Raw genomic sequence first — 25,405 nt, 5'->3', positions numbered from 1 at the left:
TGTGAGGTAATATTTCATTGTAGTTTTGATTTGCATTTCTCTGATGATGAGTGACATTAAGCATTTTTTTCATGTGTCTCTTGGCCATCTGTATGTCTTCTTTGGAAAAATGTCTATTCATGTCTTTTGCCCATTTTTTATTGGATTATTCATTTTGGGGGTGTTGAGTTTTATAAGGTCTTTATATATTTTTTGGATATGAACCCTTTATCAGATATGTCATTTGTAAATATCTTCTCTCATTCTGTAGGCTGCCTCTTACTTTTTTTGTTTCTTTCGCTGTGCATATGCTTTTTATTTTTATGAAGTTCCAATCATTTATTTTTGTTTGTCTTTCTCTTGTCTCAGGAGACATATTTAGAAGGAAGTTGCTATAGCTGATGTCAAAGAGGTCCCTGCCTATGTTCTCCTCTAGGATTTTTATGGTTTCTTGTCTCACATTTAGGCCTTTCATCCATTTTGAATTTATTTTTGTGTATAGTGTAAGAAAATGGTCCAGTTTCATTCTTTTGCATGTTGCTGTCCAGTTTTCCCAACACCATTTATAGTAGAGACTTGTCTTTTTTTCCATTGAATATTCTTCCCTGCTTTGCTGAAGATTAATTGACCATATAATTGTGGGTTCATTTCTGGGTTTTCCATTCTGTTCTGTTGATCTATGTGTCTACTTTTATGCCAGTATCATACTGTTGATCACTATAGCTTTGCAATATAACTTAAAGTCTGGAAATTGATGCCTCCAGCTTTTGTTTTTCAAGGTTGCTTTGGCAACCTTGGTCTTTGGTGGTTCCATACAAATTTTGGGATTATTTGTTGTAGCTCTATGAAAAATGGTGGTAGTATTTTGACAGGGATTGCATTAAATGTGTCGATCGCTTTGGGTAGTATAGACATTTTAACAATATTTGTTCTTCCAATCCAAATTTAGCATGGAATGTCTTTCCATTTCTTTGTGTCATCTTCAATTTCTTTCATCAGAGTTTTATACTTTTCAGAGTACAGATCTTTTACCTCTATGGTTAGGTTCATTCCTAGGTATCTTATTGTTTTTGGTGTGATTATAAATGAGATAAATTCCTTGACTTCTTTTTCTGCTGCTTCATTATCGGTGTACAGGTAGGCAACAGATTTATATGCCTTGATTTTATATCCTGTGAATTTACTGAATTTGCATATCCATTCTAGCAGTTTTTTTTGGTATAGTCTTTCAAGTTTTCTACATAGAGTATCATGTCATCTGCAAACAGTGTCTTTCTTGCTGACTTAGATATCTTTTTAAAACCTCATCTTGTTGTCTGATTGCTGAGGCTAGGACTTCTAGTACTGTGTTAAATAACAGTGGTGAGCATAGACATATTTAAGTTTTGAAAGAAAGAAAGAAAGAAAGAAAGAAAGAAAGAAAGAAAGAAAGAAAGAAAGAAAGAGAGAAGAGAAAAACAACATTCTATCTACATATGGAAAAGTACAAAGCATATATGTAATCTGGAATACCTAGATGGGAGATGATGCCAGAAAAGTGTGTGAGGGACAAATTATGATAACCTTATTTGCTAACTTAAGGCATTTGAACTCTGCACTGAAAGCTGTGGGGAAAGATCTCAAGCAGAAAAGTAACATAATCAGATCCATTACAGCCGCAAGGCAGCTCAATAACCCTCAAATGGCACACATCTTCTCCACTATGTCCCCTCTAAGTTCCCTATTTTGAGTCCTTAAAGTTCCAAGTAAAACATTACCTCTCCTCTGTATCCTGTGTGATCACCACACTTTCTTTTACTATACTCATTTCCCATGTATGTTCCTTTTACTAGATTGTAATCACTAGATTTGTCTATATTTTACCCTTGTGTCCTTAGTACAGCACTTGGCCTATAGTAAGTGCTCAGAATAAATCTATAACTTTTTCAAGATGTACACACACACACACACACAATTTGATGAGATACTGACCATAAAAAAGTCAGGGGTAGTGTGCTCACAAAGTTAAAATGAATGTCCAGTCTTATTACGGATTTTAAACACCCCAAACACTGAATTATCTAAAGGGTGAGTACTTAAGGAAGGTGAAAAATATGATAATCTTGTCATTTTAAATCTCCATAAATTATAAATCAGTAAGACAAAAATTATAACTTGTAATTAGCCTAGGAAAAGTAAAAGCAAGTAAGTTTGTTTCATATTATTTTTCTTACCAATAGAGAAGTAAGGGTTTTACAACCTCAATCTGAATATTTCTTAAATGTTCTTCATTCCACTGAGATGCATCTAGCAGTTTAAGTTTTGATAATATTTCTGCAGAAAGGTAGCAATCTCCACTGCTCACTAAATAGCATTTTTTCATCTTTTCAAGATGTCTAAAACGAGACATACAAATTGCCACGATATTCAACAAACCAAATGTTTTCACTTCTAAAATGTTTCACACAAGTAATGAACTATCTCAAAACCAACACTGAATTACAGGAGTACCAATGTGGAGATAAAAATATTTCTTACAATAATGAGAATAAGAAAGATATTTTTAGTAGGTTGAACAATGGCCTTCCGAAGATATCCATGTCCTAAACCCCAGAACCTCTGAATGTTACATTACATGGTCAAAGGGATTCTGCAGATGTGCTTAGGATTTTGAGAAGATTATCCCAGATTATCCAGGTGGCCCTAATGTAATCACAAGGGTCCTTCTAAGAGGGAGACAGGAGAGTCAGTCACAGAGAAAAGATGTGAGGATAGTAGCAGAGGCCAAAGAGAAGATGCTATGTTGCTGGCTTTGAAGATGGAGGAAAGGCCATCAACTAAGGAAAATAGATGACCTCTGGAAGCTAGAAAAAGCAAGGAAATGGACTCTCCCCTAGAGCCTCCAGGAGGAATGGAGCCCTGCCTACCCATTTTAGATTTCTTATCTCTGAACTGTAATAGAATACATTTTCATTGCTTTAAAAGCCATTAAATTTATGGCAATCTGATACAGCAACAATAGGAACTAATACAGTAAATCCTGAAGAGTTTATGTAGGTTGCTTGCATATAACTTCCCCAATATGTCTTGAAAAGCAGTAGTGGCTTTCCACTCCATAATCGATCAGGTCATGGCTTCATAACCAACCATTTGGTAACCCCTGATCTTATAAGCATGTACAACATGATCTGAATGCCACTGAAATAACTGGAATAACCCAGTAACTAGTATGTACTCAGTCAAACCCTTACTGAGAATTGCAATCTACTGTAGTTGATCTGCTTCAAAGCAAAAAGGAGAACACAGACAGTATAAAAACTTTCTTAAAGCAGGGTCCTCTTAAGGTTCTTAAGACTTACATAATCTAAAATATATGGGACAGCAAAACAAGGACCTGGACCCATCAGAGATCTAAGAGGTTCTCTAGAGGATATCTAGTATGATACCTAGGAGATATCTTACTCAGATATGAATGTCTTAAGTGGCATCCAACAAAAGATCATGGGATATGTTAACAGAGCAGGTTGTTAGGATCAGTAGTCTCTTACAATGGCTTAAGGTGCCTTTTATAAAAGGTATCTTAAGCCAGTATGGTTATATACTGAAAAATTATTTTTTCTATAAAAATAAATCGTGAGAATATTATAAAAATAAAATAGAATGGGGCGCTTGAGTGAGTCAGTCAGTTTAACATCTGACTTTTGATTTTGGCTCAGGTCATGATCTCACGGTTCATGAGATCAAGCCTTGCATCCCTGGGGTCTGCGCTGACAGTCCGAAGCCTGCTTGGGTTTCTCTCTCCCCCTCTTTCTGCCCCCACCCTGCTCATGTGCATGCACAGGCACATGCATGCTCTTTCTCTCCCAAAATAAATAAGCATTCATAAATAAATAAATAAGAAATAAATAAATAAGAATGATTGATTTGAAAGCAAGTTTAGAATCTATGAGAAGAAACATTATGCAAACCCAAACAATTGCCACTATTTGTATCTGATAATTATGAAATCACAGAAATAGTGAAATCAATATTATTATAATAAAATAAATGTTAATATTAATTCCTCTGAAAGCATAAATTACATTTTTATATTTACTTCAGGCTTTCTGTCTGTGCTTAAATGACCCAAACTAATATTCCATAATTTTTTTAAAAAAACTACTGAAAAGTAAAAAATTGACTTACCTTTGATGTCTTCCAGCGTTCTTAAGAACTTTTAACCTCTCAATATCCATCCATAACAACCAATATCTCTCTCCTAGTGTACCTTTTATAAATTTCTTAAATCTTTCAAACTCTTTTCTATTGCCAATATCATAAGCTTTGTGAGAAATACACCAATCAGCCCTGCTCTCTTGTCCAATGCTCTCACTTTTTAAACTTGCTTGTTCTAGCATCTCTTTTGACTTGACATAGGTTTGAAATGCTTCACTTGACACAACATTCCTGCCAGGAACAGGCTCAAAACCCTCCTCAATCACCACTTCTGTTACCTTGTTGAAATTTATAAAATCTGGGCTTTCTCTAAGTGGCTCTTCAAAAATGTGATGAATTGCTACTCTCAAAATAAAGGCTACGTAAGATCTTAAAAATTCTTCACATGTTGAGAAATGCAATATAAGGCCATCATCAGCATCCTGTTGCTTTTCAAGGTATATTCTCAGAAGCGCTTGAGAAGGAGTGTCTTGTAGACATACAGACCCATCTTCTTCTTTGAAATGAGAAATTAATCTAGTGGATTCAGATGAGTCCCGTTTTGTCCTCGGGTGAATTCCATCATCAAAGATAAAACTTTCTGTATTAAATTATAAAAGGCTATTAGACCAGATATGAATACAAATATGTTTTTATTATTAACTAGATGTTGTAGAGCCAGCATGGTAAATGGGCCTGTCACAGGTAGAGACTTTGTGCACTTAAAGGGGAGTTCTAAAGCCACATTTGGTACCAGAAGAGAAAAACCTGCCCAAAGGATTGGTTATGTCTTCCCTGGACATAAAAAGGGACACTGGTAGCAGATGAACTAAATATTTGATATCACTAATACAGAGATCTTCAAAAATACATTATGCACTTTTAAAATGTAATAGTTTAGGCTGATATAGAATGTTAATATATAAAGGCCAAATCTATTAAACACTAGAATATGTGCATTAAATAACTGTATGTATTCCAATATTTCATGCTGCATGGTAAAATAAAACTAGCTACCATTAATGATGAAACAGTCAATGAACAGATCAGAACCAGAGTCATATCAGTAATTTTTTAAAATTCACTATTTTGGGGGCACCTGGGTGGTTTAGTCAGTTGAGCGTCTGACTCATGATATCAGCTCAGGTCATGGTCTCGCAGTCATGGGATCAAGCCCTGCTAAGCGTGGAACCCACTTGGGATTCCTTCTCTCCCCCGCTCTCTGCCTTTTCTCGCTTGTGTGCACTTTCTCTCTCTCTCAAAATAAATAAACATTTTTTTTTAATTCACTATTTTCTCAGAAAGATTCAATTACTATCATACTTTTAACCTATCATCAAAATTACAAAATGACATAAAGTACTTACGAGAGATTACAAATACAAATGGGTTGTTTTATACTTTTTCTAAAGTATAGTCTTTAATTATTTTCTCCTTCTTCAGAAATCAGAGAAAGATCTGATGTCAGTGCTTTATTTCCCATGCCAAATCTACCCCTTGAAATGCCATGCATCAGGAAAACTCTGTTGTCATCTGTGCCCCACCTCCATGGGCATTTTCTCAGGCATAGTTTTCAAATCTCAGCGAACTAGAAATGTCTCATTATAATTTTTATTGAAAATTAAGATACTAAGTTTCCACAATCTTGAGAGATTAGACTTTTGTAAGCCTACGAAAGGATCTGGGTATACACTCAACCCAGTTGTAGAGGAAAAGAGCAAGGTTAGCATTTCTGTTCATCACCTTCCTGCTACCCTTTCTCTTCCTGTTTACCATCTCCTCTACCTTTGCTCTCCAATTTTCTACTTTACTATTTGGGGGAAACAGCAAGAAATCTATAAATTCACCTATTTTCAAATTAAGGAGATTCTTTTCCTCTTTCTAGATTTAGGTTCAATTCTAGAGAATCCAGATTTACTGTCCCCCAAAGGCTGCTTACTTACACTTTTCCAAAGAATTAGGTAACAACTGTTAGGGAATTGCTAAGTTCCTCTCCTGAATCATGTTGCTAGATTTTTTTTTTCTCTAGCAATATCATGTTAATGACTCCCATTTCTGGAAATTTCCATCTACATTTCTGAAAAGTTGGTATCATCCACAAAAGTTCCCCACAGTAGAAATACATCTGCTTTTCAAGGAGAAAAACAGTCTGAACTTAAAAACAGAAGGAAAATTCAAGTTGTATGAATGATTATATACTTTCAAGAGGAAAGAAAGTTTGCACCCCTTAATTTCAAAGGCTTAATAATAATAATTTATAAACTACCATAGGAAATAAAGACAAAACAAACACTTACTGACTGCCTATGAAGTACCAGGCACTAGGCTGGGCTTTTTCTATACATTTAGTATGTGTCATTATTCTAATCTTACAGATGAGAAAAGACTCTCAGAAGTGAAATAACTTTAAAAAGTCACACAGCTAGTAAGTTTTAACCCATCTAACCCATCCTCTTTCTACTATGCCAACTTGCCTCTAAAAAACCAATAGAAAGTGAAGTGGGGCAGGGGGGGATGGGGACGGAAATAATTTTTCTCTCCAACCACTAAGTATGATATTGTAAGATTAGAACAATGAAAAAAGATTTAAAGAGGAGTTCTGAGGGGGGCCTGGGTGGCTCAATCGGTTAAGTAGCTGACTCTTGACTTCAGCTCAGGCGATGACCTCACAGTTCATGAGATGGAGTCCCAAGTCAGGCTCTGCATTGACAGTGCAGAGCCTGCTTGGGATTTTCTCCCTTTCTCTCTGCCCCCCCTTCACTCAAGCTCTCACTCTCAAAATAAATAAATAAACTTAAAAAAAAAAAAAAAAAGAGTTCTGAAATCATTCTTGTCCTTTCTGCTTACCAGAAACAGATGAAATAACCGGCGGTTCAGTTTTGCTGTGGAGTACACAAGATGGTAATGAAAACGTTGATACTGTTTGCAGACTCTGTTTTGCCAGTGTAAACCAATCTTTCGTTTGAGTATAGGTGGCCTAGGAGAAAAGGAGCACCTTTGTTTAATGTTAAGATTGGCAGTATTCTTCCAATCACAAATCTTTTTTTTTTTTTTTTAATTTTTTTTTCAACGTTTTTTATTTATTTTTGGGACAGAGAGAGACAGAGCACGAACGGGGGAGGGGCAGAGAGAGAGGGAGACACAGAATCGGAAACAGGCTCCAGGCTCCGAGCCATCAGCCCAGAGCCTGATGCGGGGCTCGAACTCACGGACAGCGAGATCGTGACCTGGCTGAAGTCGGACGCTTAACTGACTGCGCCACCCAGGCGCCCCTCACAAATCTTGACACATCATTAGGGTAATATTAAATTTGCACAGTACAATATGAAAGGAAAATTTATGCCATCAAAGAAGAGAATACTGTCCACAGAAAAATTCATTATCTGAGAATAATGGGAAGGAATCTCAATTCAGATTATTTGCATAGTAGATGGCCAAAAGAAAAAATGAGCCCAATATCCATCAAATTCTTCTCTACTGTTCCACCAGAGGCATGCAACCCTACTTCCTGGCTTCATTATAGGTTCATGCCATCCAGCTGTATCTTGAGCAGTCACATGGCTCATCAGTCCCTGGCTGCATCTTTTGTCAGCTACTCCCATTTACAACTTCACAATTATTCCATACCCCTAATTCTGTCTGATCTGGTTCAGTGTTTTTTTACAAGGCCTCCCTAATATGAGAAACTTACTCTCAGGAGCACTGAAAACCTCTCCAGGCTCAACTACCCCTTTGCCGTAGATTCAGTTTTCACAGCTTTGCTTGCATTGTATACATCCCAAAGACCGATTCCTGACTCCGGCTGCCTCTGGACATAGCCTTCAATTTTTCCTTTGCTTTTGTGTACCTCGAGCCAGCTGAGTAATTCCCAAGTTGACCCTCAGCTTCCAGAACCCAATCCTGAGAAGCCCTCATCTCAGCTTTCCTGGGAAAATTCTTCTGCCTGCCTCTCACTAAATAATGCCCTCATATTTTTCTAAAATAATCCAAATTGTTCAACAGAAGCAGAGAAGGGAGTGTCCAGCATTATTTTCATTTCTCCTTTGTCCAACTGAGTCAGAGCTGGCTGGCGCTTAGCCTCAGGAATACTCACAAAAGAGGCAGGGCTCAAATGGAACAGGTATTGTTCCCTAATTGGCAGGGCAAGTCAGGCCACACAAGGAGACCAAAAAGCAAGAGAAGTAAGTCACTGCCCCTCTTAGACGTAAGGTTTCCTGGGTGGATAAAAGCTTTGACAGACTCTAATTTCCTTTTGTTCCCTCTTTTCCTTCCTTTAAAAACAGGTCATTTATTATTAATTATATGTTCATTTAACATATATTTACTGAGTGACTACTGTATTCTAAGCATTATCCTAAGCACTCAGAGAAGCCCAAAATAATGAAGAAACAGTCAGGGAATTGAGAGAGACCAACATACAAGAGTCCTTGTTATTTCAACTGCACAAAAAAAGATGGCGGAGTAAAAATGAGGAGAGAAAGAAGTCAGTCAGACATTAAAGCAGTAACTAGTCCACTTAATATTCTTAAAGAGATGAGTCCACTGTTTGTGTTTAGATGGTATAACTGAAGACCCAAAGAAATTAATGATCACAAAGATGAATTATCGTCATACAGCTGAATTGTCATCATAAAGATGAATTGTCATCGTAAAGATTCATCTTTGTTTGTAGTCATGATTGAAATGATTTAAGGGCCCAAGGAATTTTGAATCCTCAAAGTTCAAAAGCTATTAAGAAGATTTTAGATAAAGTACTAATCAAGTGAACAGAAATGAGTTTTTTTCATCACAGAAAATAGCAAAAATAAACTAGCTTAAATTTTACTCTCACATTTGATTTAATTTACCTGTAAGGAATTAGATCTTATTTCCCTAGATTGATTCTTCCAGTTGTATGTTTACTGACTGACCTGTACTACGAGAACATATTTTTATGACACTCCTGACATTTCTATAATACCTAAAAGAAAAAAATAAATACTTAAAAATAAGTATAAGAGAGAAGAAAAATATGCTTTTAGTAAATCCCTAGCACTGGTCAGTGAAAATAATGCAACTGGCAAAATCTCAAACTTTTTTTTTTGCCAAATATTACTGATAGAAATGCCAAACTACAGAATTAAATAAGAACTACACATGAAAAAAAAATGGTCAAGTAAGATAGAATAAGTCTGTTCCAACAGAGATGGCAAACAGTTCTCTTGTATGACATCTTTGATCAATTGGAAGTGCTTGCCCAGGGTGCTGTGTTGAAAAGAATTTGAAGCCAAGTCCTGGCTCAGCAGGAAAATTGCCATGATTGATTAGCAATGTCTGTCATGAATGGAATCTAGGGGAACAGGAACACATGGGCCACATATTTGCAATTCCTGGTTTTGTACAGAATATGTGTAGGAACTGTGTTTCCAGAAAGATGAGCTGATAATTAGAGGCCAGAGACCAAACGGCAGATTTTACTACAAAGTGACTCTCCAAAAGGACATTTGGTTCTAGGTTAGATCTCTTCAAAAGCAGTCATACAACCCAACATTTCTTCCTGGAGGACAAATTTATCTGGTAATGGTTACACAGTAATGCATTTTGCTAATGAGGAATAATTTTGGCAAGAGGGAGGAGAAGACCCAATTTATCATTATTTTTACAAAAATTATAGACTCCAAATAATGAAAAATTTGGAATGAACAATGAAACCATGGATATAATTCAAGTTACCCTTCCTTGCTTCCCGGGCGACACTGAGCATGTTCTTCAATCTTGCATTTGTTGCTCTGCACACAGGAGGATAATAATACCAGTTACATTTCAGGTGAAGGAAGGCAAAGCAAATGAGTCAGCATAAATCCACAAAAGGTTTTGCTAAATCTGAAGTACTGGAAATCCCTTCCCCTGTTCAAGTGGTAAAAATGAAATTCCTATCCCTAAAATGATAAGTCTCCTTGAAGGGCCAAATCATGAAGAAATACTCATACTCTTACCTCACCAAGAGAAATGTAGAACTTTTTCATTATTGTAACATTTTCTTCTTCAGTGACAGGTGGTGGTGGACTGGGTGGTTTTTTCAGGACCCAGGGGGAAAAGTCTGCATCGAGTGTAATGTTCATGCCTGCTCTGCTCCATCGTACTTGTGAGACCAATTTGGCTAATCTGTGTTTTAGGAATCATAAAAACTTGAAATAACTTTCAAATATGGTAGAATTCGGGAAAAAAAAAACTAAATTTTATTTTATGTATTCAAGCCAATCTCCTAACTCTGCACAATGATTCTCTTAGGATCTGCTAAAATTAATGGCTTATTCACAGAATTAAGGATTATTCTGCTATAATTTATTTTATTTTATTTATATTATTTATTTTTTAAATGGTGGTTCTAAATATAGGTCAAATTTTACTTAAATTTAAGGAATGTTTAGGTACTTACTTACACATTAAAAGCCAGAGAACATAAAAGAAAAACTTGGCCCACTGTGACATTCTTTTTCATGACACACTTATATTTGTTTTTTAACAGCTTGCACATAAATACCGTTATCACAAGTAGATAATTTTAAAAACATAATGATCAAGGAAGCACAACTAAAGTACATTTATTAGGTACTGTTTCTATGGGATCTCTTTGGAAAAGTTAAGTGATTTTTACAAATGCTCTATCACTTGCATACCATAGCAGGTAGGATACAAATGCAGTGGGTTTAAAGGTATACAATTTTACTAAGAAAGTACAGGAAAAATGATTTTAGGTGAAAAAAAATCCAGGCAATTAAAAAACGTGTTTGTTGATGGGACTACAATACCTGTATTCAAAGTAGCAATCACTTTCCAGAAATGCTGGAAGTCTTTCTTTTTTGATCCACTTAATACCTTGTTCACGACTGAGACACTGGGAGGGGACAAGTGAAAAAGAAAATGAGTCAAAGACAGTCACCTTTCAGGACAATGACGGCCTAATCAATAGAGCAATAATGACCTCCAGCTCCTTCTAGGAGCCCTGCTTCTACCTTCTTTTTGCACAAGAGAGAGCAAGAACCTCCAATAACATATCTGAAGCCATTGCTTGCCTTCTAGTATTTCTTTAATTCTCTCAACAATCCTGCATCAACTATTAGTCCCATTTTACAGATTAACAAACTGAATTCAGAGAAGTTAAGTAATGTATTGGAGAAGGAGGTATGAGAAAAAAAGTCACTTTCAGTATTTTTGCAGTCATAGAATGGTTAAAAGTAATCATAAACAGGAAAATAGTTAACCAGAATCTTGATAAGGCCACTATGGTCACTACAGTCCCCTTGTCCTTCCAACTTTAGGAACTTTGGTTAAATATTTACCATCCCCAGCCACTCTCCTGGAGATACCAAGGTTAGCAAGAAAGCTAAGGCCCTGCCTTGAAGGAGTTTCCAGGTAATTCAGTAAACAATAATAACAGAGCACTACCATAGGTTCAGGTTTCTGTGGGAGGGCACATAGGCACTAAAACCAGCAAAGGCTTTTCCCACAGAAGATGCCACTCACTCTTTCACCTAACGCATGATTAGTCTGGTGAAGAGGGGTGGGCAGGAGAGGAAACGAAGAGAAGCATAGTATGACTAGATCACGGGGTGAGATTAGAGGAATGGAGGGAAGCAAGCTGGTGAAGCAGGCATAGGCCTCACTGTGAATCATCTTTTAAGTGACAGTAAGGAGTTTAGACTTTATTCTGAGGTTGCGAGGGCCATACAAACTCAAGGGAAGAGTTACTGAGTTGCTATTCATCCTAAAATATTTACTCACCATTGATTCTCTTCTGTCTTATATTCACTGTTTTCCAGAAGGCTAAAGAAGGTCGGTACTTTGAACACTAAACCAATGCTACTAGATAAGGAAAACAACCAGTAAGATGCACATCTCAGTGAGGCAAGGGTGTCTGTATTTATGTGACTTCCATTGATTATCTGCTAAAGCAACAGGTGTGCTGTGATATTAATATCAGTCAACACAGACCATTGCTAACTCCAGCGAGGAGGCTAAAGGCTCACATAGTAGTACTGCCAACATCAGATGAGCTGACATTCTTTTTTTTTTAATGTTTATTTATTCTTGAGAGAGAGAGAGGCAGAGGCAGAGCGTGAGCAGGGGAGGGGCAGAGAGAGACAAAAACACAGAATCTGAAGCAGGCTCCAGGCTCTGAGCTGTCAGCACAGAGCCCGACGCGGGGCTCGAACTTGTGAACCACGATATCATGACCTGAGCCAAAATCAGCCACTCAACCGACTGAGCCACCCAGGCACCCCTGATGAGCTGATGTTCTCTAGCGTGCACTGGTGCTCAACACTGCTTGCATGTGGCATGAAGTCATTAGGTTCTCCAAGACCAGAAAACTGAAGGAACGATGCTTTCCTCCTGTTCAGCCAAAAGCACCCATTTGCCCTTACCGAAAACTATCTTCCAGGTAATGACAAAATAGAAGAAACTTTGGAAGCAGCCAGCACCTGAACAGTAACATCTTGTGGATGGTCTTATTGTTTGGGTGAAATCTGAAGGACATTTGGATCTTGTAGTTAGAAAAACTCCAAATATGTCTCCACATATGCTACACACTGACAACGATACAGGACTCTTGAATTTTCATTAGCAATGCATTCAACGTATCACAGAAAGGCACCAGACTACATAGAAAGATCAATACACACCCTTGAGGAATACTACAAGCTTGTGAAAGCTGGTCAGTCACACAAAATCAATTTGCCTAATATTTACTTAATGAACAGGTCACTGACAACCCATCCCCTTTTTTTTTTTTTTTTAATTTTTTTTTTCAACGTTTATTTATTTTTTGGGACAGAGAGAGACAGAGCATGAACAGGGGAGGGGCAGAGAGAGAGGGAGACACAGAATCGGAAACAGGCTCCAGGCTCTGAGCCATCAGCCCAGAGCCCGACGCGGGGCTCGAACTCACGGACCGCGAGATCGTGACCTGGCTGAGGTCGGACGCTTAACCGATTGCGCCACCCAGGTGCCCCAACCCATCCCTTTTTGAATATCTCTGCATCTATCTGATCTAAAAATGAAATGAAATGAAAAGTTTAAAAGGGATAAAATCAGGGGCGCCTTGGTGGCGCAGTCGGTTAAGCGTCCGACTTCAGCCAGGTCACGATCTCGCGCTCCGTGAGTTCGAGCCCCGCGTCGGGCTCTGGGCTGATGGCTCAGAGCCTGGAGCCTGTTTCCGATTCTGTCTCCCTCTCTCTCTGCCCCTCGCCCGTTCATGCTCTGTCTCTCTCTGTCCCAAAAATAAATAAACGTTGAAAAAAAATTTAAAAAAATAAAAAAATAAAAGGGATAAAATCAAAATCGAAGAAAAGTCTTTTAGTCAAACTGCCAAAAAGTCCCTTCAAGGTGTTTACAAATAAGGTATAAAGTATACAGACAAAAAAGTATAAAGGCAAAAAAATACAGGGGTGCCTGGGTGGCTCAGTCGGTTATGCATCCGACTTTGGCTCAGGTCATGATCTCGTGATTCATGGGTTCGAGCCCCGCATCAGGCTCTGTGCTGACAGTTCAGTCTGGAGCCTGCTTCAAATTCTGTGTCTCCCTCTGCCCTTCCCCCGCTCATGCTCGCTCTCTCTCTCTCTCTCTCTCTCTCTCTCAAAAATAAACATGAAAAAAAATTTAATAAAGGCAAAAAATACAGAACAATCTTGTTAGACATAACATGACACCTTAATGAATACTTACAAAAAAACACAAAAATGATTTACCTAAGGTAAAACTATTTAATCCTTAAAACTAAAAAAAAACAAAAACAAAAACATACAGTAAAATCCATCCTTTTTAGTAAACAGTTCTGTAAGGTTTTGACAAATATTTAAGTCGTATAACCATGACTACAATGAAGATACAGAATAGTTCCAACTTCCTCCAAACTTCCTCATGTCACTTTGCATTCAGTGACACCCTCTAACCCTAGGCCCTGGCAACCACAGATTGGTTCTCCACAGTTTTGCCCTTTCCAAAGTGTCATACAACTGGGATACAGTTGTAGCTCTCTTCATTTAGCATAATCATTTGAGATTGACCCATGTTCTTATATGGATCACTAGTTCCTTCCTCTTCATTTCTCTTCAGCTGAGAAGTACTCCACTGTAGAGATGAACCACACTTTATCTACTCCCCACTTAAAAGAAATTTGGGTTTTTCTTATAGTTCTTGGTGATTATAAATAAGGGAACTACCGACTTCACATACAATTTTTGTGTGAACAGAAGAGACTGTTCATTTCTCTGGTAAAATGCAAGGGTAGGATAGATGGGTAGGATGGTATATGTTTAACTTAGAAAGAACTGCCAAACTGTTTTCCAAAATGGAATTCTCTCAACAATGTGAGAGTTCCAGTTGCTCTGCATCCTGAATGGCACTTGGTATTGTCAATGTGCATTGCATATTTTACTCATTTTAATAGGCGTGTAGACACAGTTCGTTGAGATTTGTGTGTGTGTGTGTGTGTGTGTGTGTGTGTGTGCATGCACACTGCCTTTTCTTTATAACAGCTTTGAGACAGAATTCACATTCCATACAATTCACCCATTTAAAATATATAATCCAATGGTTTTTAGTACATTCACAAACAATCACCACAATCAAATTTAGAACATTTTCATCACCTTCCAGAAAACCTCACACCCATTAGCAATCACTCTCCATTTCACATCAATTTCCCCACACCCATCTCCCCATGTTGTCTGCATTTCTCTTATGATGAATGTTGAACATCTTTTCATATGCATTTTGGCCATCTGTACATCTTCTTTGGAAAAATGTCTATTCAGATCCTATGTCCATTTTTTAAAACTAAAGTATGATTAACATGCTGTGTTATATTAGTTTCAGGTATACACTATACTAAGTCAACAATTCTATACGTTATTCATTGTTCATCGCAGTAAGTGTACTCTTAATCCTATTTCACCCATCCCTTGCCCCTGCCCCTCTGGCAACCAACAGTTTGTTCTCTATAGTTAAGAGTCTGGGGTTTTTTTTGACTCTCTTTGTGGTCGTCTGTTTTGTTTCTTAAATTCCACATATGAGTGAAGCTATATGGTAGCTGTCTTTCTCTTATCTCACGTAGCATTATACCCTCTAAGTCCATCCGTATTGATGTAAATGGCAGGATCTCAAAGATTTCATTCTTTTTTTATGGCTGAGTAATATTCAGCCACATAGGTCACATCTTCTTTATCCATTTACCTATTGATGGGCAGTTGGGCTGCTTCCCTATCTTGGTTACTGTAATAATGCTGCAATAAACATAAGGGTTCATATATCTCTTCAAATTAGTGTTTTCATTTTCTTTGGGCAAATATGTAGTAGTGGATTTCCTGGATTATATGGTAATTCTATTTTTAATTTTTCAAGGAACCTCCATAATGTTTTCACAGCGGCTGCCCCAATCTGCATTCCCACCAACAGTGCATGAGGGTTCCTTTTTCTCCACATCCTTGCCAACCCTTGCTATTTCTTGTCTTTTTTATTTTAGCCATTCTGACTGGTGTAAGGTGATATCTCATTGTAGTTTTAATTTGCATTTCCGTGATGATTAGTGACGTAGAGCATATTTTCATATGTCTGTTGGCCATTTGCATGTCTTCTTTGGAAAAATGTATGTTCAAGTCCCCTGCCTATTTTTTATTTTAGGTTTCTCAAGCTTTTATTTAAATTCCAGTTAGTTAACATACAGTGTAATGTTAGTTTTGGGGGTAGAATTTAGTGATTCAACACTTACGTACAAAACCCAGTGCTTATCACAACAAGCACACTCCTTAATCCCTATCACCTATTTCACCAATCTCCCCTAACATCCCCTCTGGTAACCATAAGCGTGTTCTCTATAATTAAAATCTGTTTCTTGGTTTCCTTTTTTTCTTTCCCTGCTATGTTCATTTGTTTCTTAAATTCCATATATGAGTGAAATCATATGGTATTGTCTTTCTCTGACTTATATCACTTAGCATAATACTCTCTAGCACCATCCACATCATTGCAAATGGCAAGATTTCATTCTTTTTTATTGCTGAGCAATATTCCATTGTACATATATACCACATCTGTATCCATTCATCAGCTGATGGATATTTGGGCTGTTTACATAATTTGGCTATTATTGATAATGCTGCGATAAACATCAGGGTGTGTGTATACCTTTGAATCAGTACTTTTGTGCCCTTTGGGTAAATACCTAGTAGTGCAATTACTGAATCATAGGGTAGTTCTATTTTTAGCTTTCTGAGGAAACTCCATACTGTTTTTCAGAATCCTCTGCCCACTAAAAAAAATTTTTTAAGGTTTATTTATTTTTGAGAGAGAGACAGAGAGAGTGAGTGAGTGGGGGAGGGAGACAGAGAATCTGAAGCAGGCTCCAGGCTTCAAGCTGTCAGCAGAGAGCCCAGAGCCCAGAGCCATGAGATCATGACCGGAACTAAAGTTGGATGCTTAACCGACTGACCAACCTAGACACCTCTTCTGCCCATCTTTTAATCAGATTGTTTATTTGGTGTTGAGCTGTATAAGTTCTTTACATATTTTGGACATTGACCTCTTACTGGATGTACTATTTGCAGGTATCTTCTCCCATTCAGTAGGCTGTCTTTTTGTTTTGTGGATGGTTTCCCTCACTGTGCAAAAGCTTTTTATTTTGGTGTAATCCCAATAGTTGAATTTTGCTTTTGTTTTCCTTGCTTTAGGTGACATACCTAGAAAAATGTTTCCATGGTTAATGTCAAAGAAATTACTGCCTATGCTTTCGTCTAGGAGTTTTATGGTTTCAGGGTTGATATTTACCTCTTTAATCCATGTGAAGTTTATTTTTGTGTATGGTATAAGAAAGTGTTCTAGTTTCATTATTTTGCATGTTGCTGTTCAGCTTTCCCAGCCCAATTTGTTGAAGAGACTGTCTTTTCCCTATTGTACATCTTTGCCTCCTTTGTTGTAGATTAACTGACCACACAAAGGTTGGTTTATTTCTGGGCTCTCTATTCAATTCCATTGATCTATATGTCTATTTTTCTGCCAGTACCATACTGTTTTGTTACTACAGCTTGGAAGTAGATCTTGAAATCTGGGATTGTGATACCTCCAGCTTTGTTCCTTCTCAAGATTGCTTAGGCTATTCAGGGTCTTTGGTGGTTTCACACAAATTTTTGTATTATCTGTTCTAGTTCTGTGAAAAAATGTAGTTAGTATTCTCACAGGAATTGCATTAAATCTGTAGACTGTTTTGGGTAATACATTTAAAAAAATTTAATGTTTATTTATTTTTGAGAGAGAGAGAGAGAGAAAAACAGAGTTCTAGCAGGGGAGGGGCAGAGAGAGAGGGAGACACAGAATCTGAAACAGGCTCCAGGTTCTGAGCTGTCAGCACAGTGCCTGACATGGGGCTCGAACTTGGGAAAGGCAAGATCATGACCTGAGCCGAAGTCAGACATTTAACAGACTGAGTCATCCAGGTTCCCCACTAATATGGACATTTTGACAATATTAGTTCTTCCATACCATGGGCATGGAACATCTTTCCATTTGTATCTTCCTCAATTTCTTTCATCAATGTTTTATAGTTTTCAGAGTATAGGTCCTGCACCTCTTTGCTTAGGTATATTCTCAGGTATTTTATTATTTTGGTACAATTATAAATGGGATTGTTAATTTCTCTTTCTGCTACTTTATTATTAGTGTATAGAAATGCAACAGGTTTTTTGGAACACATATGTAGGATTTATTTTATATAAAAATTGAATCATATTATATACTTTCATTTACAACTTTTTTCACTGAACAGTACAACAGGTGCATCTATCTCATGACGACAACAGACAGCTCAAACACATTCTTTGAAATAGTCATATAATAGTCCATAATTCTTCCACTGATAAATATATAGTATGTTTATAATACTTAAGTCAATGCTGCACTGTAGCTCCTGTAATACACATTTACTTCTATGGGATAAATCCTTACGCAGCTTTTCCAGCATAAGTCATAGTACTTTTAATTTTAATTGATTTTGCCAGATTAACTCCCAAAGACTGTAGCAATTAATATTCTACAAACTAGATGTTATTATTTTTTAAAAGCGTAGGCTGGAAGGCCTGGGTGGTTCAGTCAGTTAAGTGTCTGACTCTTGATTTCAGCTCAGATCATGATCTCACCATTTGTGAGCACAGAGCCTGCTTGAGATTCTCTCTCTCCCCACTCTCTGCCCCTTCCTTGTACATGCACACACGCTCTCTCTCTCTCCCTCAAAATAAATAAACTTAAAAAAAAAAGTGTAGGCCAATTTAACGTCTTAAAAAATGGTATGATTGTACTTACAATTTGCATATTTCTGACAATCTGTGTGATGAAACACCTTTTATTTGCTCATTTTCCATTTTAATTCCTCTCGTAAATAGTTTGTTGAATTACCTCAGTTATTCTATTGGATTACTTGTCTTTTTCTTGAATAAGATTGGTAATTAAGAAATTAAATAAAATACATTTCCTCGTACTTGCAAAGTTTTTTTCTAAATCATTGGTTTTTAACTTTATGTCATTTTCTAACATATGACACATTTTGATTTTGGTATCCAGGTTTGTTTTTTGATTATTTCAAAGATTCTGGAGTCTTTGACTTCTTGAGAAGATGGCTCACATGCTTAGTTTACATAAAAATTTTCCTGGATTGGGGCGCCTGAGTGTCTCAGTCAGTTAAGCCTCTGACTTCAGCTCAGGTATGATCTCACAGTTTGTAGATTCAAGCCCCACGTCGGGCTCTGTGCTGACAGCTAGGAGCCTGGAGCATGCTTCAGATTCTGTGTCTCCCTCTCTCTGCCCCTCACCTGCTTGTGCTCTTTCTCTCTCTAAAATAAATAAACATTAAAAAATTTTTTTAAAAATTCATTTTATTGTAATATTTCAGTTTAAAAACCATTTAAGCCATTTATTCATTTGCAAATAAAGACAATTCAGATTACTCTTGCAAATTGATAGTAGTTATTTATATTTATTGTGCTGAAGTTCTGTCTAGGAAATCTAAAATAATATTTTTTAATATAATTTATTGGCAAATCGGCCAACATACAGTGTGTAAAGTATGCTCTTGGTTTTTGGGGTAGATTCCCGTGGTTCATCGCTTACATACAACACCCAGTGCTCATCCCAACAAGTGCCCTCCTCAATGCCCATCACCCATTTTCCCCTCTCCCCCATACCCCCATCAACCCTCAGTTTGTTCTCTATATTTAAGAGTCTCTTGTGGTTTGCCTCTCTGTTTGTAACTACTTTTTCCCCTTCTCTTCCCCCATGGTCTTCTGTTAAGTTTCTCAAGATCCACATGTGAGTGAAAACATATATCTGTCTTTCTCTGGCTGACTTATTTTACTTAGCAAAATACCTTCCAGTTCCATCCATATTGCTGTAAATAGCATGATTTCATTCTTTCTCATTGCCGAGTAGTATTCCATTGTATATATAAACCACATCTTCTTTATCCATTTATTAGTCGATGGACATTTAGGCTCTTTCCATAATTTGGCTATTGTTGAAAGCACTGCTATAAACAGTGGGGTACATGTGCCCCTATGAATCAGCACTCCTATATCCTTTGGATAAATTCCTAGTAGTGCTATTGCTGGATCATAGGATAGTTCTATTTTTAATTTTTTGAGGAACCTCCACACTGTTTTCCAGAGTGGCTGCACATGTTTGCATTCCCACCAAAAACACATCGTCACCAGCATCTTTGTTTCCTGAGTTGTTAATTTTAGCCACTCTGACTGGTGTGAGGTGGTATCTCAGTGTGGTTTTGATTTGTATTTCTCTGATGATGAGTGACATTGAGCATCATTTTCATGTGTCTGTTGGCCATCTGGATGTCTTCTTTGGAAAAGTGTCTATTCATGTCTTCTGCCCATTTCTTCATTGGATTATTTGTTTTTTGGGGTGTTGAATTTGGTAAGTTCTTTATAGATTTTGGATACTAACCCTTTATCCGATATGTCATTTGAAAATATCTTTTCCCATTCTGTCGGTTGCCCTTTAGTTTTGTTGATTGTTTCCTTTGCAGTGCAGAAGCTTTTTACCTTGATGAGGTCCCAATAGTTCATTTTTGCTTTTAATTCCCTTGCCTTTGGAGATGTGTCAAGCAAGAAATTGCTGAAGCTGAGGTCAAAGAGGTTGTTGCCTGATTTCTCCTGTAGGCTTTCCTGTCTCACGTTTAGGTCTTTCATCAATTTTGAGTTTATTTTTGTGTATGGTGTAAGAAAGTGGTCTAGTTTCATTCTTCTGCATGTTGCCGTCCAGTTCTCCCAGCACCATTTGCTAAAGAGACTGTCTTTTTTCCATTGGATACTCTTTCCTGCTTTGTCAAAGATTGGTTGGCCATACATTTGTGGGTCCAATTCTGGGTTCTCTATTCTATTCCATTGGTCTGTGTCTGCTTTTGTGCCAATACCATACTGTCTTGATGATTACAGTTTGAGGTAGAGGCTAAAGTCTGGGATTGTGATGCATTCTGTTTGGTTTTCTTTTTCAATATTACTTTGGCTATTTGGGATCTTTTGTGGTTCCATACAAACTTCAGGATTGTTTGTTCTAGCTTTGAGAAGAATGCCAGTGCAATTTTGATTGGGACTGCATTGAATCTGCAGATTGCTTTGGGTAGTATTGACATTTTAACAATATTTACTCTTCCAATCCACAAGCATGGAATGTTTTTCCATTTCTTTGTGTCTTCTTCAATTTCCTTCATAAGTTTTCTATAGTTGAGCATACAGATTTTTAATATCTTTGGTTAGGTTTATCACTAGGTATTTTATGGTTCTTGGTGCAATTGTTAGAGGGATCAATTTCTTGATTTCTCTTTTTGTTGCTTCATTATTGGCGTATAGAAATGCAATCGATTTCTGTACATTGATTTTGTCCCCTGCAACTTTGCTGAATTCATGTATCAGTTGCAGCAGCCTTTTGGTGGAGTACTCAGGTTTTCCATGTAGAGTATCAGGTCATCTGCAAAAAGTGAAAGTTTGACTTCTTCTTTGCCAATTTTGATGCTTTTTATTTCATTCTGTTGTCTGATTGCTGATGTTAGGACTTCCAATACTATGTTAAACAACAGTGGGAAGAGTGGACATCTCTGTCATCTTCCTGATCTCAGGGGGAAAAGCTCTCAGTTTTTGCACACTGAGGATGATATTAGCTTTGGGCTTTTCATATATGGCTTTTATGATGTTTAGGTATGTTCCTTCTATCCCAATTTTCTTGAGGGTTTGAAGAAAGGATGCTGTATTTTGTCAAATGCTTTTTCTGCATCTATTGATAGGATCATATGGTTCTTATCCTTTCTTTTACTGATGTGATGGATCACACTGATTGATTTGCAAATATTGAACCAGCCCTGCAACCCAGGAATGAATCCCAATTGATCATGGTGAAAAATTCTTTTTATATGCTGTTGAATTTGATTTGCTACTATCTTGTTGAGAATTTTTACATCCGTGTTCATCAGGATATTGGCCTGTAATTCTCCATTTTTGTGGTGTCTCTGTCTGGTTTGGGAATCAAGGTAATTCTGGCTTCATAGAATGAGTCTGGAAGTTTTCCTTCTGTTTCCATGTTTTGGAACAGCTGGAGAAGGATAGGTATTAAATATGCTTTAAATGTCTAGTAGAATTCCCCTGGGAAGCCATCTGGCCCGGGACTCTTATATGTTGGGAGATTTTTGATAACTGATTCAATTTCTTCAGTAGTTATGGGTCTGTTCAAATTTTCTATTTCTTTCTGTTTGAGTTTTGGTAGTGTGTGGGTGTCTAGGAATTTGTCCATTTCTTCCAGGTTGTCCAGTTTGTTGGACATAGTTTTCATAGTATACTCTGATAATTTCTTGTACCTCTGAGGGATTGGTTGTGGTAAATCCATATGCATTTGTGATTTTATCTCTTTGGGTCTTCTCTCTTTTCGAGAAGCCTGGCTAAGGGTTTATCAATTTTGTTTATTTTTTCAAAAACCAACTCCTAGTTTCATTGATCTGTTCTACTGTTTTTGGGGTTTTTTTAGATTCTACATTGTTTATTTCTGCTCTGATCTTTATTAATTCTCTTCTCCTACTGGCCTTGGGGTTTCTTTGTTGTTCTGCTGCTGGTTCCTTTAGGTGTGCTGTTGGATTTTGTATTTGGGGTTTTTCTTATTTTGAGCTCGGCCTGGATTGCAATGTATTTTCCTCTGAGAACTGCCTTTGCTACATCCCAAAGGGTTTGGACTACAGTGTTTCCATTTTCATTTGTTTCCATACATTTTTTTAATTTCTTCTTTAATTGCCTGGCTGACCCATTCATTCTTTAGTAGGATGTTCTTTAATCTCCATGCATTTGGAGGTTTTCCAAACTTTTTCCTGTGGTTGATTTCAAGTTTCATAGCATTGTGATCTGAAAATGTGCATGGTATGGTTTTAATTCTTTTATATTTATTGAGGGCTGTTTTGTGACCAGTATGTGATCTATCTTGGAGAATGTCCCATGTGCACTTGAGAAGAATGTTGTATTCTGCTGCCTTAGGGTGAAAAGTTCTGAATGTATCTCTCAAATCCATCTGGTCCAGTGTATCATTCAGGGCCCTTGTTTCTTTATTGATTTTCTGTCTGGATGACCTGTACATTGTTGTAAGTGGAGTATTAAAGTCTCCTGCAATTACCACATTCTTACCAATAAGATTGCCTATGTTTGTGATTGTTTTATATATTTGGGTGCTTTTAAATTCGGTGCGTAAACATTTATAATTGTTAGCTTTTCTTGATGGATAGACCCTATAATTATGATATAATGCCCTTCTTCATCTCTTGTTACAACCTTTAGTTTAATCTAGTTTGTCTGATGTAAGTATGGCTACTCCAGCTTTCTTTTGACTTCTAGTAACATGATAGATGGTTCTCCATCCCCTCACTTTCAATCTGAAGGGTGTCCCCAGGTCTAAAATGGGTCTCTTGCAGACAGCAAATAGATGGGTCTTGTTTTTTTATCCATTATGATACCCTCTGTCTTTTGGTTGGAGCATTTAGTCCATTTACATTCAGTGTTATTATTGAAAGATATAGATTTAGTCATTGTGTTATCTGTAGGCTTCATGTTTGCAGTGATGTCTCTGGTCCTTTGTGGTTCTTTGCAACATTCCACTCACAGAATCCCCCTTAGGATCCATTGTAGGGCTGGTTTAGCGGTGATGAATTCCTTCAGTTTTTGTTTGTCTGGGAAAACCTTTATCTCTCCTTCTATTCTGAATGGCAGGCTTGCTGGATTAAGGATTCTTGGCTGCATATTTTTCCTATTCAGCACATTGAAAATTTCCTGCCACTCCTTTCTGGCCTGCCAAGCTTCAGTAGATAGGTTTGCTACTACCCTTATGTGTCTTCTCTTGTAGGTTAAGACCCATTTGTCCCTAGCTGCTTTCAGAATTCTCTCTTTATCTTTGTATTTTGCCAGTTTTACTATATGTCATGCAGAAGATCAATTCAAGTTACATCTGAAGGGACTTCTCTGTGCCTCCTGGATTTCAATGTCTGTTTCCTTTCCCAGATTGGGGAAGTTCTCAGCTATGATTTGTTCAAGTACAACTTCCACCCCTTTCTCTCTCTTCTTCTTCTTCCGGAACTCCTATGATACAGATATTATTCCATTTCATTTAATCACTTAGGTCTCTAATTCTCCCCTCATGGTCCAGAATTTTATCTTTTTTCTCGGCTTCATCTCTTTCCATAATTTTATCTTTTTTCACTTATTCTCCCCTCTGCCTCTTCAGTCCAGCTGTCACTGCCTCTAGTTTATTTTACACCTCATTTACAACATTTTTTTAATTCATCATGACTATTTTTTAGTTCCTTGATCTCTGTAACAATAGATTCTCTGCTGTCTTCTATGCTTTTTTCAAGCCCAGCGATTAATCTTATGACTATTATTCTAAATTCTTGTTCAGTTACACAGTTTATATCTGTTTTGATCAATTCTTTAGCTGTCATTTCTTCCTGGAATTTGTTTTTAGGAGAATTCTTCCATTTCGTCATTTTGGCTAGTTTTTTGTCCCTCACATGTTTTAAAAGCTTGTCATGTGTCCTGCACCTGTGAGCACTACTATATTAAAGAGGAGTCATACTCTGTCTAGGGCCTGGCCCTTCAGGAGGTGTTTTTTGAGTGTGTTACTTGCTCTCTGTTGTTGTGACTCTGGTTGTTTTATCTCCCTACTCGTAGTGATGTTTTGGACCCTCCACCAAGTGTGCTTTGATTTGTTCACTGAAGTAGCCCTGAATACCTGCATAACAGTCCTTTCTGATAACTTGGGAGCCACCTGACTAAATGCTTTCTTGACATCTTCTGAAGTTAAATATCCATAATAGTGCCTGTCAAAAGCTGTAAAGATGTGTCTTATTTGATTGCAAAATTTTTTGTGCAACAAAAATTCTTTCTTTTTTCTTACAACACTTTTTTTTCTTTTTTCTTACAACACTTGAAAACTCCTCAAGTAATAGGCATTGTCACACTTTCTCACAGCTTTCCTTCAACCACTCCAGCCTGGCCTCTGCCATCACCTGGTACCAAAACTGCTCTTGCAGGTCGCCAACTCCAATGGACCAGAAGTCTAAAATAATTTTGAATTGCAAGGAAGATATATTCTTTTTCTTTTCTTATGATCTAGTGGAAATGGTTACAGTGTTTACTATTGATTTTGGGTAGCCTTTAATAGTTTAAGTAATTTATTTTTTAATGAGTTTTTATTAGGAATGAGTTTGCATGAAATGCAACAGATTTATGTATATTAATTTTGTACCCTGTAACTTTACTGAATTCATCTATCAGTTCTAGTAGTTTTTTGGTGAATTCTTTAAGATTTTCTATATATAGTATCATGTCATCTGTAGATAATGAAATATGTTACTTCTTCCTTACCAATCTAGATGCCCTTTATTTCTTTGTCTTGTCTGATTGCTGTGGCTAGGACTTCTAGTACTATGTTGAATAAAAGTGGTGAGAGTGGACATCCTTGTCCTGTTCCTGATTTTAGAGGAAAAGCTCTCACTTGTTCCCCATGGAGGATGATGTTATCTGTGGGTTTTTCACATATGGCTTTTCTTATGCTTAGGTATGTTCCCTCTAAACCTAGATTGTTGAGACTTTTTATCATGAATGAATATTGTAATAATTGATATGGTGCTTTATAGATCAGAATAGATTTCCTTGTTTAAACTTCAAAACAATGTTATGACATAGCTTTT

General features: G+C 37.2%; 1 protein-coding gene across 14 annotated transcripts in view; it reads right to left on the bottom strand.

Moving 5' to 3' along the window:
• The window catches only part of RGS22 (regulator of G protein signaling 22), a 177,600-nt gene that overhangs the window by 119,454 nt on the left and 32,741 nt on the right, over positions 1-25,405 (bottom strand). For 12 of the 14 annotated variants that reach the window (XM_086696058.1, XM_086696049.1, XM_086696048.1 and 9 more), the window contains 5 exons: positions 10,944-11,029; positions 10,128-10,296; positions 7,000-7,129; positions 4,144-4,753; positions 2,193-2,354 (listed from right to left, as the gene is read on the bottom strand). In XM_086696058.1, coding sequence (XP_086552184.1) covers positions 2,193-2,354; positions 4,144-4,753; positions 7,000-7,129; positions 10,128-10,296; positions 10,944-11,029 — 1,157 coding nt within the window. The remainder of the gene's footprint in view (positions 1-2,192; positions 2,355-4,143; positions 4,754-6,999; positions 7,130-10,127; positions 10,297-10,943; positions 11,030-25,405) is intronic. The other 2 variants (XM_086696059.1, XM_086696055.1) reach the window with 2 other exon arrangements.

Source organism: Puma concolor, chromosome F2, assembly GCF_028749965.1.
Source record: "Puma concolor isolate L17-30 chromosome F2, mPumCon1.1.hap2, whole genome shotgun sequence".
Taxonomy (NCBI): Eukaryota; Metazoa; Chordata; class Mammalia; order Carnivora; family Felidae; genus Puma; species Puma concolor.
Note: the sequence above shows the minus strand (reverse complement) of the source record. Positions and strands in the feature narration are given on the sequence as shown.